The sequence below is a fragment of the Zootoca vivipara genome, chromosome 14, assembly GCF_963506605.1.
Source record: "Zootoca vivipara chromosome 14, rZooViv1.1, whole genome shotgun sequence".
NCBI lineage: Eukaryota > Metazoa > Chordata > Lepidosauria > Squamata > Lacertidae > Zootoca > Zootoca vivipara.
Window position 1 is genome coordinate 51428062 of NC_083289.1, and position 18753 is coordinate 51446814.

Sequence of the window (18753 nt, forward strand, 5' to 3'; positions counted from 1 at the left end):
TGCTTCTTCAGGTTGAGAAACATCTTCTACTAAAATAACTTCCCAGTCATCATTCAAGAACTCAGATAATTGTGAAGAAATTTGCTCTTTGTTCAGCAAACCATTTGGCATACTCACCAGCTGATATTCACTTCGACGGCTAAACGCCTCCTTGATCCCAGCATCCTTCCACAGGCCAGTCAGGGCAGGTACATACAAATGGAACGTAGAAGGCTCAATGGGCACCCCAGCTTTATTTTCAAAGGCCATTAGAAACATTCCATGCTTCTCATTCTCTGTATACTGCCAAGGGATCCCTAGTTTGTCCCGTGCATCGACTAGAACCCTGCAGCCCTAGAGGAACAGATAAATACACTTAGTGACCAAAGAAACAGAACTATTACATTCAAGGAAAGAACTACTGTATATAAAAGGAAGAATTGAAATGACACTAAAAACCAATCAATTTTTAATATATGGCTGTGATAAAATATGAGACGAAGTTAAAACACCTTTATGTAAGTGGCGGTCTGTCTTTGTGTTGTATCATGGCATTAGCTAATATTAATGGCAGAAGTGAGGGCTCCTTGCCTGCTCTTCTTGCAGGAGGAGTCAGGACCATTTAGACTGAAGCATCTGTATCTGCTTCCCCTTCAGCTTCTACCCTCTTTTCCAGTTTATCTACACATCCTAGCCTCTCCTACTAGCCATTGTCCAACTATTGGCATCCCTGAACAGGAGAAACTCTGTGCATACTCACATTAGGTGCCAGAATTTGTGAAAAATAAACGGCCCCTTACATAGGTTATAAGAACTCTTGAGTCAGGACTATCACCAAGACCTTAGCTTTCACTGGGGATAGAGGCAAGAGGCCTCTGTGCTGTTCTAGCAAGCTTCAGGAAAGGACTGAATTATGGAATCTTCTAGCAGTGTGCAATTATGTGATTTTTAACCAGTCACTTCAGTAAGTTTTTCTTCTTTACTAGTTAAATGCAACCCCCCCCAAATGTATCACATATAGTAATAGCATTCCAAGCAGTAAGAGTTCACAACAAGTCCCAAAACCAATCTATTTCTCCTTGTAATAGATCAAGCCATGAAAATAAAAACCATGAGAAACACTAAGTCAACTTGCTGGAACATGCAATGAACCATTTTGTATACAGAGGCAAAGCATCCTCATTTAGTATCCCCTAGAAACAATGCAATTCTTTCATACTGTGCAGTTCCTCAAAAATACTACAGTGGTACCTTGCAAGACGAAATTAATTCGTTCTACGAGTCATTTCGTATTGCGAAAATTTCGTCTTGCAAAGCGATTAGAAAAAGCTTTAACTAAATATTTTCCTTTTATCCAGGCTTCACAGGTATTAATTTTCTCCCCAATTTCCTTGCTTTTGGACAGCAGGGAGACAAAGGAAGCCCAATGATAGAATCCTTAGTTGCATCTTCTGTTCATTATGACTAATGACATTTTTCTAAAATGTAGGCTTGTCTGCTGCAACCACACAAGGATTAGAACAGTAAGCATTGCCCTACCCATATTTACTTTTTAAAATTTTACATGATGACACTTATTCAGGAGCTTCTTTTATCCCACCTGCCAAGCATCAACCTCAGGATTCATTCCTACAGTTAAGGAGTACACCCAAGAACTTTAATGCTGAAGATCAAGGATAAGGAACAAGCTTCAGTGCAAGATTTAGCAGTAAAATATCATGAAGAAGCAGGTTCAAGGCTGCTAGATTTAGTAATGTAGGAGAGTTGCAGCTTCTCCAGTATTCCAGCAAAAGGGCAGCTAATTAAAAATTTTCAACTATCCATTATCAGGTTGGACTCTTTCTAATGCAGTTTCTCTAATGTAAACACTGAGCTACCCTGAATGACTATTACTTCATCTCCATACAATTTAATCCTTCAGATAAACTGTTCAAAGAGCATGCATTCAACACAAAGCATAGTACAATTATTAAAAGCCTGTAAAAAGGAAGCTATGAACTCAAGGAATGCAGTTAACATTCTTTTTCACTGAACTGCAACTAAGAGTTTTAAAAACCTGCTCCCATTCTCAAGTATTTGGTTTGCCACCAACAATGTTTACTGCTTTAGCTGGGGTTTTCCATTTAAGAATAAATCAAAGGTGAAATGATACAGACAAAAAGCAATTTTAAATTGTGAGGTCATTTTAAGAAGTTAAACCCTATCCCAATGCCCACCACATAGAAGTTTCTATTATGGGTAAGATGCATTCCCAGAATGAAAGAGATTTAAAACAAATGTTAAAAGGCTAATCAAGCTATGAAACTCCCATTTTACTCTTCCAGAGCATTCTTTGCTACAACGTTAATGAACAGTACAAATGAATACTGTACTGTATATGAAGATATTTTGTATTAGGTACATTTGTATCCAGTGTGTAGAATAGTATGTACTGTAAAGCAAAAGAACAATTGCAAGAAAGCTATTAATGTTGTAGCCATATTGTGTTTGCTACAGCCTATTATCTTCCACTTGCCTCTTGAATTGGGTTGCAAATATGTATGCGTCATCCCTGCCCATACAAGCTAGCTCTGACCTTTCACCTGCTAAGGCTCCAGTGTTCTAAAGTTCTTTAAACTCATCTAGATGCAGTCTTGTTTCACTCCAGCAGTTTTCAAATGATTACCATTGCACAGCTGCAGCCCTTGCCTGAAAGATTTCCTACACTGGGGAATGAGATCATAATAGTTTCCTATCAGAACCATGGAACTGCACAATACTTGTTCTCTTCTTCTGTGGTGCTCATTCTCATGGAGTGTCTGCTCTTTTTTATTTCACCCCTCTTCAAAATTATTTCCAATAAGTGGTAAAGAGAAGCATAACTCCCAGGTAGTCATTTTCAGTTTACGGCCAATAGGGAATAATGGTATTTTGACTTATTTAAGTACAATTCTAGAAATAGTGCTTCTGAGAGTTACAATATTACTTTGGGGATTTAAATCCAGTGCCCACCAATCAGCAGTTCCTAAATTTTATGAATGTGTACACAGAACAAGAGGATGATGTGCATTCAACACGTAACTGTTGCCTTACATTTCACACAAAACTAATCTTAGTCCCTGAATCAAAGCTTTCCTGAGCAACCACTGCTAGTATTCTGGCAACTTGTTCACAACTTGCCTGTACAAATCTGTACTAGCAGATTTAAAAGTTTAATATAGTACTAGTGGGGAGTGCCTAGCGCTGTCTAGGTATTTATAGAAACAAAAATATTTATAGAAACAAAAATAAAGCTTTTGTATTAAAATTTTAAAAAGTAGAATCTGTGACTTTGGACCTGTTATGCCAAAAACTGGGGAAAACATAGTGTTATGTTTTGGTCTGCCATCTTGATTCAAAATGGCACCTGGCATACAAACATCACTGAAGACTGCTGCCCCCACCTCAAAAACCCTAATGCTGTGTTTGGAAAAGATATCTCCTGAGGCGTCCAAATGTATAGAACAGACAGACAAACAAACAAACCACTTTCCAAATATACAATAGATTAAAAATCACATTCACATAAACATAAGGACTGGACAGTGGCTAACATTTCTCATTCTGCTGCCCATAACATTTGTAAGTCATCAGTGTCTTTAAAAAGTTCTTTTTATTTATTTTTCCCTTACTGTAAGTTGTCTTGGGGGTCTGCTATCAGACAGAAAGGTAGGATATAGAAATATATATAATACGGTAGGTTGTTCTTCTGTTGAAGCATACTCTATGGTCATGTACCAAAAAGTGAATGACAAGCAAATCCAGTTTAAGTTGAATTCAAAGTCAGGAGAACACTTGTATGTCCATCATTTTTAAAAGTATTTCCTATAGCAGGCATGTCCAACAGGTAGATCGTGATCTACCAGATCACTGGACGTCTGTGGTAGATCTGTGGAAGATCACTGGCTCAACACTTTTGCCCTGAACCTCCGGAAAAGGTCTGGAGAGTAACAACACAAGAATGGGCCTTTTCTGTCGTGGCTCCCCATTTTTTGGAATGTTTGCCTGGTGCCTTCCTTAGGCCTACATATCTTTAGGCTCCAGGCAAACATTCCTTCTGTCTCAGACCTTTGGGCTAATTAAACAACCAATAGTCTTTTAAACTAGGGCGTGTTTGTTTGTTGCTATGTTGTGTATGTATTTTTGTGTTTTTATATTGCAAATCACCCTGTGATTCTTGGATGAACAGCAGTATAAAAATTTAATAAATAATAATAAATACAGTAAACTGTTATATGTGTACAGTGACCAATTTTACTTAAAATTTCTGCTCACTTAAAAGCAAACCACTTTCTCTGACTCTCATGCTTCAGAGCCATTATTGGGATTAAAAATAGGGTAAAATTCCATAACTCAACCTGACCTTTGGAATAGGCAGAAAAAAGAACTAGTAACTAGGTATTAAGAAGATATCTGCAAACTTTGTATTAAGAAGATGTCTGCAACTTGACATGAAGGCAGGCAACATTAATCCCGCCATATGGGAGTCCACTGCAGACAACCACAGTGCCTGGAGACAGTCAGGTTGTGTATCCACAGCAATGACCACTGGGAGGAGTGAAGAAATCCCATGGTGCATCTGCACCAACGTAACTGGATACCTTCATCTGCCCCAGCTGCAATAAAACATGTCTCATCTGTATTGGTCTCTATAGCCACAGCAGGTACTGTAACTCTTCAATGTTTGACTTTACCTCTGATGGCACACTCTTCCATTATCTCTCAAGACAGATACGGTACCAGCTGCAGGTATTATAGAAAAAACCCACCCAACTGCTTCTCTAAAAACATGCATTTTATCAGCATATTATTCTCATGATGTGCTACTCTTGAGCTCCATAGTCACCACCAACTTCAGCACTAAATGACATAAATATTTTTAAAATACAGACCTGTATTACAAACCCTATATTTTGTGCTGGGCAGCAACCTGGATGCATTAATACTGTTAATGAAAAGATTGTCATGTCGCAGCATCCAGGATGCATGCTCTACTATGATTTTAAGGAGGCCAGTAGAAATTCTTCACCTTATTGGCATGGGAGAAATATAACTAAAATGGTTCCATTTTGCTGCCTGAGGAAACCTGTCCAACATACTTCAAACATACGTCTTCTGGCCTTTATGAGTCTTGCAAACACAGAATCAAAGCAAAGAATCTTAAATGTTTCCATATACAGTATTTCATCATTCAAATGCTGCTATTCTCCAGGTGAGTAGTGTAAACATCAAGATTTGTATACCAAGCTAAAAGACTAAACACATGAACAAAATACAATGCCTTTTACTTAGCCTACAGGAACTTAATTCATCTACTTAACAACCCAATCTTTGTATTTGTAACTGCAGTTATGTCTGTAAACTATAATATGACTCTCTGTCTCCAAGTAAATCCAATGAAAGGGAGAAGGGATTTTGAGAGTTGTCTTAACGCAAACAAAAAATGATGGTGGGACCCTGGGAGATGCAAATGGATTAGATCTACTTATTGGGAGTGCCCCAAACATCCACGATCAGCATTATATTGTTCTTGTTGTTTAGTCGTGTCCGACTCTTCGTGACCCCATGGACCAGAGCACTTCCACTGCCTCCTGCAGTTTGGTCAGACTCACGTTCATAGCTTCAAGAACACTGTCCAACCATCTCATCCTCTGTCGTCCCCTTCTCCTTGTGCCCTCAGTCTTTCCCAACACCAGGGTCTTTTCCAGGGAGTCTTATCTTCTCATGAGGTGGCCAAAGTATTGGAGCCTCAGCTTCAGGATCTGTCCTTCCAGTGAGCACTCAGGGCTTATTTCCTTCAGAATGGATAGGTTTGATCCTCTTGCAGTCCATGGGACTCTCAAGAGTCTCCTCCAACACCATAATTCAAAAGCATCAATTCTTCGGCGAGCAGCCTTCTTTATGGTCCAGCTCTCACTTCCATACATCACTACTGGGAAAATCATAGCTTTAACTGTACGGATCTTTGTCGGCAAGGCATCACTGCTTTTTAAGATGCTATCTAGGTTTGTCATTACTTTTCTCCCAAGAAGCAGGCGTCTTTTAATTTCGTGACTGCTGTCACCATCTGCAGTGATCATGGAACCCAAGAAAGTAAAATCTCTCACTGCCTCCATTTCTTCCCCTTCTATTTGCCAGGAGGTGATGGGACCAGTGGCCATGATCTTAGTTTTTTTTATGTTGAGCTCCAGACCATATTTTGCGCTCTCCTCTTTCACCCTCATTAAAAGGTTCTTTAATTGTACAGTATTGTATTACAATGTATATATACAATATACAATAGACAATGTATATTAATATTACATTGTATTACAAGTGAATACTGTATATCCAACACAGAATTTGTGCAATAGTTGTTAGATTACAGTGTTCAGATTGAAATTGCAGGACTAGAAAAGACCTTAGAAATGCCTTACTTTAAGAGAAAAAACACTGAATATTTAGCTCCCAAAGCACATTAAACTTTTCCAGGTTAGAGTTAGACTTCTTACTCTCAAACACCTGGCAGCAGGGGTAGGAAACTTTGCAAGTATAGATTAAGATGGATGTATTGATGTTTGTTGTATTATGAATATGAGCTGTTTTTTCTTCTCCCCCCCTTTTCTTTAATAAATTTACAATTTAAAAATCAATTCTTTTTTATTGATACATCAAAAAAGAAAAAGAAAAAAACAAGACAAGAAATACAAACCAAACCATAATATGGACATTATTAGTTACAAAGCAATAAAACAAAAAGTGGTCCTTGGACTATAGACCGGACCTCCTGTCCATTCCTTATTTCAATTATCTATTATTTGTTGCCAATGCACATTTTTGTCTTTAATTAATAATTGATTTATCTAAGGTTTCAGATCTTTCTTAAATCTACTACTAAAGTTATTCAAATGTTGTGACAGAGTTTAAGCTACTGTAATTGTTTTTCAAATAAACTTTAAAGACTTCCTATTTTGAGATGAATTCCTGTTTTGGTTTGTTCTTTATACTCTTCATTTTTTGCGGGATGTCCAGATCTGTGATCCCCAGCTTCTGGTTTTCTCTTGAAGCAAGTCTTTATTATTTTTTGTATTTCTAAGTGGATACTCTCCCGGAATGCCTGAATTTTTTTGCATAGCCACCATATGTGGTAGAAAGTGCCTGATTTATCTCCACACCTCCAGCAAATACTTGGGACATTTCTGTACATCTTTGATAATTTCCAAAGTGTTAAATACCATCGGTGTTGCATTGTTAGGAAGTTTTCTTTCAGAATATAACAATTTGTAAATTTCCAATTATTCTTCCACAATTTTTCCTTCCCAGTCAAGGAGGAATCGGTATGCTTTAAATTTTCCATGTATGTACCTGATGGTATTGGAACCTACCTGAGACGTACTCTCTCGATTCCTCAAAACTTTTAAATTTTAATTGGTTATCTTCTTCCTTTAAGAGAGTTTTATACGTTGGCCAGATTTCCTGAGTATTTTTTCTTTTCACCACGGTAGCTTCAATTTGGGAGGTCCACCATGGAACTTTGGGCTCCAACAGTTCTTTATATTTCTCCCAGACCGCGAAAAGTGACATTCTAATTACAGTCATACCTCATGTTACGTCCACTTCAGGATACGTCTTTTTGGGATACTGTATGTACATGCCGAACCCGGAAGCCTCAGAACGGGTTACGTCTGGGTTCGGCTCATGGGCCTGCACAGAAGTGCTAAATCACACTTTGCGCATGTGCAGAAGTGCGGAATTGCATCACGCGCCTGTGCAGACGCGGCGCTTCAGGATGTGGCCTTTTCATGTTGCGAACGGGCCTCCGGAATGGATCCCGTTTACCACCAGATTTCTGAAGTTTTTATGGATTTTGGCTTTTCTGTATATAAGGTAAGCATGCCATCCCCGTCGATTGTCTAAGCCCTCCAAATCCAGGAGGTCCGGGTCCTGCAGTTTACACCAGTCCTTCAACTATGTGAGGCAGGCTGCCTCATAGTATAATTTCAGATCGGGTAGGGAGAAGCCTCCTCTATCCTTTTTATCTATTAAAATGTAATGTTTAATTCTGGGTCTCTTCCCTTCCCATAAGAATTTTGAATACTCTCTTTGCCATATCTTGAGGCAGCCCGCCTGACCTAGGATTGGGATCATTTGAAACAGGAATATTAATTTAGGCAGTAAACATACTGCCTAAACATACTTCCATTTTTATGATGGAAATCCTGCCCAGGAAAAAATCAATTCTAGTTAACTAAGAGAGCTGTAACCTGCAAACAAAAACATCAACCTCATTATCAGATTACTAGAAGACTGTACCTGCCAAGGTAGCATCTTTTTTAAAGGAAGGATGCAAGGAACAAGTCAGGATCTTACAGGTTTTCCAGCCTAGCCTCTATCCCAGAACATCAGAGGAAAGCATTATTAAGTATCACCTCACAACCATCACTCTACCAAGGAAAGGGCCAATTCTTTAAAAGCAAGAGTTCATCTGGAAGACATCAAGACCCATTGTGTATCTTCAAGGAGTGTTTTGTAACAATAGTTAACTCTTACAGTACTATGAATGCTAAGAACTATGTTTTATACAAATGGCTATTTTACTATGAAGAAAGAATTATTTACTACTAAATGGTGATTGTATTCATTGGCATATGTCATGATGCATTTTGTGTTTTAATAGAATAATAATAAAAATAATAATAATGACTCATGTTCGCACAGTGTGGTTTGACTGTTTCCTTTTCAAAAGGAAAGTTCCTCATGTTTCATGACAAACCACTTTGGAAATTATTGAAATTATTCAAAGCTAACTATTATGCAGGATAGGGTGGTGGTGGTGGTGGCCTTAAGGAAGCGGCTACTAAGGAAAATAGAGAAGGATTGTCTTGGGTATGCAGAAGTAGTTGAGGAATTCTTGTTGAAATTTATGGCTCTACAAGTTCAGGCATTTCAGAGGAAAAGTGCAGTCCTTACCAAGAACACTACACACATGACGATAAACCCATGAGGAAATAAACCAGATTTCAGCTCCTAAGGTTACACACTGCCAACTGACCACTAAAGCAACAGCTGCTGACCTTTGTTAGTCCAAAGGCTGCATTTGCTGATGACTTTGATCTAGCAAGTTAAATTAAAGTCAACTTTAAAACTGCACTGGAGAGTAAGGTCCATTGAAGATAGAGGGATTTACTTCCAAGTAACCATTTATACAATAGTACTGCATGAGTCATGTGATTGTCAGATGTGCTCATTTAGGTGTTTTATACACTTTTCTATTCCAGGTGGATATACTGAACTAACAGAGTCAGTGTATTCCCGACACTAGCGCTTCTCATAAAAAACTGCCCTGAAGCTTAGCCTCGGTTAACAAGCAAAACCATCATTAACCAATGACTATTTACTTAAGCCAAAGCAAAAATGATGTTTGGGAAGCCTGCCCCATAAAATGCTAGGAAAAACTACAACTCTAAACCATTGCCTGAACTAAATGGAAAAGTAAATTTTGGATTAGGGGATTACATTCAGCATTTTGTTAACTGTGTGCCTTCTCTGTAAAAGAAAGATTTAAAAAGACAGGATGATACCAGAAGAGTTTCAAAAACAAAAATAATCTAAATGATATGCAAGTATTGCCATTGTTTACCAATTGCAAGTATTACCTGGGTGTATGAATGCATTTCTATAATCTGTAACACCTAAGAAATAGGGAAGGTTTCAATAATTGGCAACTCATGATAAAAAAATGATGTTCTAAAAAGGTAACATTAAAAATTGAATTCAATTTAATTTTTAAGCTTAGCTTAATATGTTTCTCTTTTAAAAGGAAACCTGGTTTAATATGAACTTAAATTCAAATTTATAATTTCATGAAACTGAATTTATGATCCCTTCATGAAATGGTGCTTCTCTTTGAAGAGAAAGAATGAGGAAGAGAACATCTCCATCAGTCATTTCAAGAGTACAAGTACAGTACTGTACAAGAGTTCATATACTATGGTTTGATACTGCGCATCAACTAGCAAGTCACTAGAATTCAGGTGATGATATCTTATATCTCACCAGGATCATCCATTGAGTCCATGCAAATCTTGCATTTCTGTTTTGTGCCGTTACCGGAGCTCTGCGTTATGTTCAATTCTGAAACTATATGTAGTATGGACATTAATTTACCATGAAGTGGAATAACACTGTTTTGTTCCATATCCATCACCACTCCCTTCTACAAGTAGTATTACCTTGGTGTATGAATGCATTTCTATAATCTGTATTTAACACCTAAGACATGTTACAGCCCTATTTTATGCATATTTCCCTGGAAGGGAGTTCCAATTTGTTTGGTGGGACTGGTTGCCAAATAAGGATGCACAGGATTCAAAACTTAGCTTTCAAGTAAGCTTTCTTGGTTAGAATACTTTCATGTGCATACTATCTGTAAGCAAACACAATTCTATAGTAGCCTACATAAGAATTTTGCTGATGGGTTACATAATGGCTCTATTTGGCTAAAAACTAATACAGTCTAATTGTTACAGTAACCAGACAAAATATATGCTTGTTAGGGAAGTGTGAATTTATAAATGGACAACTGGATTTAAACTGTTTTTCTTCTTAGTGATTTAAATCAATCCATCCACTCACTTTTAAGTTATGTTTTCTCTATATGGATACACATTTCATCACTGTCAAATGGAAGCACATACAAAATCTGTGAAAGTACTAGAACAGCAGTATTTGACAATGACAGATGGCCATTCAATTCAAAAAGTCTGCATTTTTTAAATAACAGCAACTATTTTCAAACCCTGAAGAACATAATACAAACACCTATCTTCTTTACACAAATAGTCATTAAAATATCACAGTAACTAATTGTGTAATTAATCTTAATGAGGTACTGTAAATGAAAATGAAATTCCCCTAGAAGGCCTAAATGCTACTGTACTGCTTGCTAAAGTGAAATACTTCGCAGCTTCTCTTCTAGGGTTTAATGTTAGGGATAATATTGATGAATAGCTCAGTGAATGGGGATAAAAATGCAGAGTGTCAACAACAGAACCACATAGGGTTGTTGTTTTTTTCTTTTAAAAAGAGCCGTTAAAAAATAACAACAAATGCTCGGTTACATGTTCGCTTAGGACAGTAAACAAATCAAAATTCCATTAGTCAGCATATACTTGCATGTTTAAGAGCAACTGAAAAATGTATCTGAAGAAGTGTGCAGGCACACGAAAGCTCATACCAAAATAAAAACTTAGTTGGTCTTTAAGGTGCTACTGAAGGAATTTTTTAATTTTGTTTCGACTCAGACCAACACGGCTACCTACCTGTAACTTGAAAAATGTATCACACTTGCTACTTGAGCCAGTGGTGTTATTTAAAAAAAAACAATTCTGATAATAAAAATCAAATGAAACTATAGAACTCCAATGTTCATTGTCATACGCATAGTCTTAAAAGGCAAACACTACATCACACCATGTCAGAATACACAATTTTTGCTTTTATAATACCAATACAATAGCTCACAACCTGATAATGCTCTTGCACATGACTTCTATAACACAAATTGTCTTGTGGAACGATACTATACTCCTATCCACTTGCATTTTACCAGCAGAAATTCAGTGCCACATCCACAGCTCCTCACATTTCTGTGCCTAAGTCACAAGCAGACAATAATACAAGGTGATGTGAGAACAAGATCAAGAAGTGCCTGTACCAAAGGGTTGTTGTTGTTGTTTAGTTGTTTAGTCATGTCCGACTCTTTGTGGCCCCATGGACCAGAGCACACCAGGCACTCCTGTCTTCCACTGCCTCCCGCAGTTTGATCAGATTCATGTTGGTAGCTTCGAGAACACTGTCCAACCATCTCGTCCTCTGTCGTCCCCTTCTCCTTGTGCCCTCAATCTTTCCCAACATCAGGGACTTTTCCAGGGAGTCTTCTCTTCTCATGAGGTGGCCAAAATATTGGAGTCTCAGCTTCAGGATCTGTCCTTCCAGTGAGCACTCAGGGCTGATTTCCTTCAGAATGGATACCATAGGGTTGATCTTCTTGCAGTCCATGGGACTCTCAAGAGTCTCCTCCAGCACCATAATTCAAAAGCATCCATTCTTCGGCAATCAGCCTTCTTTATGGTCCAGCTCTCACTTCCATACATCACTACTGTACTGGGAAAACCATAGCTTTAACTAAACGGACCTTTGTAAGCAAGGTACTAAAGGGTACCGCCTTCATTAACTCCAGGATGACAACTTCTCCCTCCTTGTCCTACTGATGGTTTTCTAAATCCACTCATTTAAAGCTACCCTTCAGTCCACTGCTGTATTTGAGCATGAATGCACCTGCTTTCATTTTACCTTTTCCTTGTTTCCTCTTCAACTGTTCAGTCCTCATCCCCTTATTTCTTACAGCTAAACTATGTTGCTGGGTTTTAGAATTATTATTTCTAAAAATAATATTATTATTCTCTCAGTATTATTTCTAGTTTATGCCAGTCCTTCTTAAGGTCTTCTTCCCATTTATAACCTCCTTTAGCACAGCAACCAACCAACCACCCATCTTGCTCCTTATCGTGATTGCTTGGTTTCAGACACAATTTGCCCACAATATGATTATGAACACATTTTCCAGAGCAAATTTATACAGTCATACCTTGGTTTAAGTACGCTTCAGTTTGAGTACTTTCAGTTTAAGTACTCTGCGGACCTGTCTGGAACGGATTAATCCACTTTCCATTACTTTCAATGTGAAAGTTCGCTTCAGGTTAAGTACAGACTTCCGGAACCAATTGTGTACTTAAACCAAGGTACCACTGTATCCTTATTTCCAAGTAGGGGCTTGTTTTTCTAGGGCTGTGTAACATTCAAGAACACTGTGAGAATTACCACAAACATATTAGTAATATTGTGGCAAAGAAGAAGAAAACCAACTTCTGACACCAAAAAAACTAACATGTTTATTATGGTATTAGTTTGTAGAGAAGAACATCTGATAAAGGAGGTTCTTGGCAATCAAAGTCATGCTGTAAAGAATTGGCTTTGTACAGCAGCAGAGCTTTTTTAAATGAACCTAACGAATAATGCAACTCTTCAGAAGCATTATAGTTGTCAAAACCAATAGCTTAGAACCTGCTTGCAATATTCAGGCTTATATTGTCTGTACAACAGAAAATGTGGATTCCTAGTACCTTTAAAGTTTTTAACCCTGAAGGCTGGGGAGCAATATCTAAAAACAAGTCTGTGCAGTTGGCAGGGTGTGCATATCTTGCTCAGTTCCTTGTTCTTCCAACTCTACACCTCCCCTCTTTACTTACTAGTACTGTATACGGTATATTCTAAGACAGTAACATTTGCAAGATGGCTAGGTTTGAGTTGAGCTGAATTTGTTCTGAGGTGGCTGGTGGGGACATACTGAGTCCACATACCATAGGTTCAACACCTGTTATTCTAGATGTCATTTTAATACATTGCAATTAGCAAGCTCAGCTTCAGTGACCTTTCTAACCAGGTTTGCAAACTGTAATTTAGAGCATTGCACAATCAGCAAGAAGTCTGGTACATATACAATTCTAAGCACAGCTAAGTTCAAAAAATAGAAGGGAGAGGGAGAACATAAGAGGAGGAAGAAATAAGCTTAGCTTTCTATGGTTAAAAACTGACTGGCACAGGTGTAACTGCCCAGATTAATAATTCCTTAGCTCACTTTAGCCACACATGTGCATTTTCACTCAACTCTAAACAGAGATGGGCAATTTTCATCTATTTCATTTCAACACATACATTACTGGTGACCTGTGGATGAATGCAGCCAATATTCCACATTCTGTCACTCTTGGAAACACGAATGCTGGAAGAGGACACTGACTGTCACAACTCCTAAAATATGCAACTCCTTCCCCATAGAGGTATGCCAAAAATTGTTATTATATAGCCATTTGCTGGAGATACATTTCCTTATCCTGGCTTTCAACATTTAAGTAGTATTAATTTTGTGAGACCATCTCTATTGTCTGAGGTACAGTCTTCAGTTTGTTTTAAATTGTTTTATTGAATTTGAATATGTTTTGCTTATATGGTTGTAAGCTACACTGGAACTGTGTGATGAAGGGTGGGTAAACTCCTTCCCAGGGAGTCTATATACTTGGTGATGGCATAAGTTTCTATCATCCCATCTTCCAATTCCAGAAACTTGGAACTGGGCCCTTCTCTGCTTCATGTCAGTCTTTGTAATTTAGACAGGAAGGTGACACCAAGAGGTAATGGAGGACACCATTACTCCTCACATCTGGACATACCAGAAAGGGAAATCATGTAATCTGCAGCTCCCACATAATTCCATTTGAACAACAGACAATCAAAACATTGAAACACAGCCATAATCTGGGAGGTGTGGGACAGGGCTATTCAGGATGCATAGGAGAAAAAGAGGGAAGAAACGAGAACAGGAACACTGAGAGAAATTGGCTTCCAAATATTGGTTTTACACAGCTATTTCAAGAATTGAAATAATGGCCTGGTTTGTACAACACAGTAAGCTAAACTGCGGCTCACTGGGACCACACAAATACATGGCCTTCCAGAGAGCTTGCAGTTTCTTTGCTCCTTCCCCAGTCCTTTTTTGTTTCTATTCTGAACTAAGTAATGGTTTGGTTTACCATGTTGTCCAAACTGGAACTTATGGTTAGGCTCTCTTTCTCATTAACCATGATCTGCAGGCAACAATAAACCATGGCTAACAATGAGAGAGCTTAACCATAAGTCCTGGTTTGGATGACATGCTTAGCTCTGTGAGGGACAGGAGCCGGAGAGGAGTAAAGCAGCTGTGAGCTCCTCTCTGGGAGTCCATACATTTATGCAATCCTGGTAAGACATGGTTTGGCTTATTCTTTTGTGTAAACCAACCCAAAGGATACAAAGTTACAGTATATGAAGCATCGCAGGGGATGGACTAGATTACTCTTTGGGTCCCTTCTAACTCTACAATTATATGATCCCAAGTACAGTGGTACCAAGAATACTGTTCCAAGAATAATTCAAATAAATTATAGTAAACAGGCTACTTAGGAAAAGCAATATAATGATACCTAGCATAACACCGACAGCCCATCTCTTTGTACCCACACTGGTATCACCTCCTCCTTACACAACTCCACCCGTCGCCTAGCTCTCCTACCTTACAGGATCGTTGTAAAGATGAACTGGATGTATATGAAGCACATACATTAACTTGTGAGGGAAAGTAGCATAATAATCATTTTATTATTATGACTTGACAGGCTACCTTCCATATATTCCTCCAGTTTATTTTATTAAATATACTCACAGCACAGCTTTCTAGTTATTATTCAAACCATTCAAAGCAACACAGATATTCCACCACCAGACCACCAGTTGCCTGCTTCTCATCTCCTACCTTAGAGTGTTATACACTGTAACTGAGGGAATACAAACACACTACTTTCCCTCAGCATCAATGCACACTAAACAGAATGCATAACAGCCTCACCACACTCATTCCACCCATCGCCTGGCTCCATCTCACAGGGCCGTAGCAGGGTTTATCCAATGATATGAAAAGTGCTGGCACTGTTTTTCCCCAGCCATATGCTTCAGTACGCCTTGCACTCCCATTTTATTTCAACCTACTTATTCAGGGCATTCTGTACACCAGTCAAAAAAGCATTCTTAAGTCAATTCAAACCTTTGGCCCTCCAGATGTTTCTGGACTGCAACTCTTATCACCCATACCTATTGGCCATGCAGACATTAGAAAAGCCTTGCTGAAAATTTAATCATCATCATCATCATCAGGCCCAGGGCCCAGCTAGTCCAGCATCCTCTTCTCCCAGTGGCCAACCAGATGCCCCAATGGCAAACATGCAAGCAGAACCTGAGCACAAGAGCCCACTCCCCTCCTGTGTTTTCCAGAAACTGGTATTCATAAGCTCTGCTCCTTCAGGGACTGTGCAGCCAAAAAATAGCCACCATGGCCAGGAGCCAATGACAGCCCTTTCCTCCTCCACAAATTTGTCTAATCCACAGCCAGGCAAATTGGTGGCAATCTCTGGCTGCAGTGGGAGTGAGTTCTGTAGGCTGACTATGCGTCGCATGAAGAATTTGACCTGGCTCTCCCAACATCCGGCAGTGTAACAACCAGGACGTGGGAGGCCAGGGTTCAAATCCTAACTCGGCAGTGAAGCACTCTGGGTGATCTCGGCCCTGTCACTGTCTTCCTGTCAACCTAAACCTACTTCAGGGGGTTCTTGTGAGGGGACTCTGCACACCCCCTTGAGAGGGAAGCTGGGATACAGACGTGGCAAGGCAAGCCAGCAAGCAAACCAAAGGGACCCCCTCCTCAAGGCTTAAGACACGTCACGAAAGGAAAAACGGGGCGAGGAGGGATGAGGAAAAGCGAAGCCGCTCCCTCCGAAGCATATGCCGTTTATTGAGGCTTACAATCCCACCCCAACCTTTTAATCTTTCTCCTCCTTCCCCCGCTCACCTTGAGGGCGTTCTCGTAGATCGTGGCCCTGAACTCCAGCAGCGCCTTCTGGTCGAACTCGCGGCCGTGGATGATGCGCATCTGCTTGAGGAAGGTGGACTTGCCGCTCTCGCCGGCGCCCAGCAGCAGGATCTTGACCAGGCGCCGCACCGAGCGCCGCTCCCGGGCCAGCATCGCGTCGATCTCGCGGCTGCGGCGCCGGGCCTCGCGCTCCGCGTCCCGCCCGCCTTCCTTCCCTGCTTCGCCCGGCGGCCTCTCGCCCCGGCCCGACGCCGCGTCGGCCGACAGGAGGCAGCGGCTCAGGGTCCGCACCACCCCGGACATGGCGGGCCGCGGAGAGAGGACGACGGCAGAGGAGGCGTCAGGCAGAGGAGCCGCGGGGGCCGCTCTCGGGCCTCGGCCGCCGCCTCAGAGCGGCGGAGCTAGCAGACCACCGGCCCGCCCATCGCCCCTCCTCACCCGGCGGCGGCGGAGCTGAAGGCGCGGCCCGCCGCGGTGGGCGGAGGGAGGAACCGGCCGCCGCCGCCTCAGCGATTCCTCCTCAGAAAAAAAGGCTTCTCTTCCCTCCCCCCTACCCGTCAGAAAAGGGCGGGAAAATAAGCCCCTCGCGCGCCCCTGCACCCTCAACCGTCACTTGCCGGCCGTTGGCGTTCCCGCGGGGGGGGGCGGGGGGGCAAACAGCGGGGCGACTCGCTCTGCCTTCGCTCTCACCGCTCGACTCGCCGCAGACTCTCGCCCGCCCCGCCCACTTTCTTCCGCACGCCCACCAGGCGGAGGGGCGGGGCGAGGCAGCGGGGGGGGAGGGCGGGCGGACGCACTCCCCCAGCTCAATGGGAGAGAAGCATCTCTCGCGAAGTAGTCTCTCATTGGGAGACAGGTACGTCGCTCCAAGCCTGTCGGTGGTGGTTTTTTTTTTTTTTTTACCCCTTCCCCCTGTCGGCTGAACTCGCTCTGGACTAGGGGGCGGGGACTTTGTAAATTAAAACCCCGAGAGATTTATGGGGGTTAAAAGAGGCGGGGTTAAGAGCCCCCGCCGACCAATAAGAGCCGTGGGGAGGAAAGGGAGGGGGAAGAGGATTAGTTCAGGAGGGGTTAAAAAAAAAGGAGGCAGGAGGAACTCCTCCTCTTCAAGGGAGAGGTAGTGGGAGGAGTTTTCCCATGCTGAGAATGGCAGGGAAGCTGACGGCTTCGCTCATTGGATAGGACGTTGGAGTGACGTCAGTCGGGAAAATCATGAATGGGAAAAGAGAAAGAGGGCGGTGCTCGTAGAGAGATACGTTCGAGGGGGCGGGGATAGCAACTCCCTGCTAAGAGACAGGAAATGCAGAGCAAGAGCAAGCCTGTAGGGAAGTCTGTCCAGGGTCTTCTGGAATATAGGGCATGATGTTGTAATGATCTGTATGTTTTAATAAATCTCATGCCTAGATAAGCATGTATTTTTTATATTGTGTTTTTATAATGCGAACTACCCTGAGATCTATATAGTATATGTATATGTATATGTAGCGTATAGTTAAAGCTATGGTTTTCCCAGTAGTGATGTATGGAAGTGAAAGCTGGACCATAAAGAAGGTTGATCGCTGAAGAATTGATGCTTTTGAATTATGGTGCTGGAAGAGACTCTTGAGAGTCCCATGGACTGCAAGAAGATCAAACCTATCCATTCTGAAGGAAATCAGCCCATAGCTGCCAAGTCTCCTGTTTTGTTACCGTTTCCCGCTGTTATCCCAAATTAATTATATCCCGTAAAGCTCCTGCCGGTGGCCATGTCCCAGCTCTTGGCTGTCTGCGCATGGCTGTCTGGACATGCGCAGAAGCGATTTCTGGTGCCCAGACATGCAGACACGGGCAGCCTGGCACCGGAAGTCACTTCTACGCATGTCTGGACATGCGTAGAAGCGACTTCTGGTGCCGCGTCGCTGCGTAAAAGTGACTTCCGGTGCTGCGCCGCCGCTGGTCCTGTATTTTTCTATCCAAGAGTTGGAGGGTATGAATCAGCCCTGAGTGCTCACTGGAAGGACAGTTCCTGAAGCTGAGGCTCCTATTCTTTGGCCACCTCATGAGAAGAAAAGAACCTGATGTTGGGAAAGATGGAGGGCACAAGGAGAAGGGGACGACGGAGGGCGAGATGGTTAGACAGTGTTCTCGAAGCTTTAGGATGGGGCACCAAACTTTGTCCTTGCTCAGGGGTATTACCAAGGTCCACCCCTGCCCTAGCCTACCTTACAGGGTTGTTGTGGGGATTAAATGAGGGGAGAACCACGTACTCAACCTTGAAC

The 18753-nt window shown here is 41.3% G+C and overlaps 1 protein-coding gene across 1 annotated transcript in view; it reads right to left on the reverse strand.

Annotated features, from left to right (window-relative positions):
* GNA12 (G protein subunit alpha 12) overlaps nucleotides 1–17221 on the reverse strand; it is a 41571-nt gene extending 24350 nt beyond the window's left edge. Inside the window, exons 1-2 of the mRNA XM_035130957.2 lie at nucleotides 16475–17221; nucleotides 118–333 (exon numbers count right to left, since the gene is read on the reverse strand). Coding sequence (XP_034986848.1) covers nucleotides 118–333; nucleotides 16475–16798 — 540 coding nt within the window. The 5' untranslated portion in view covers nucleotides 16799–17221. The remainder of the gene's footprint in view (nucleotides 1–117; nucleotides 334–16474) is intronic.
* Between the last annotated feature and the right edge of the window lie 1532 nt (nucleotides 17222–18753).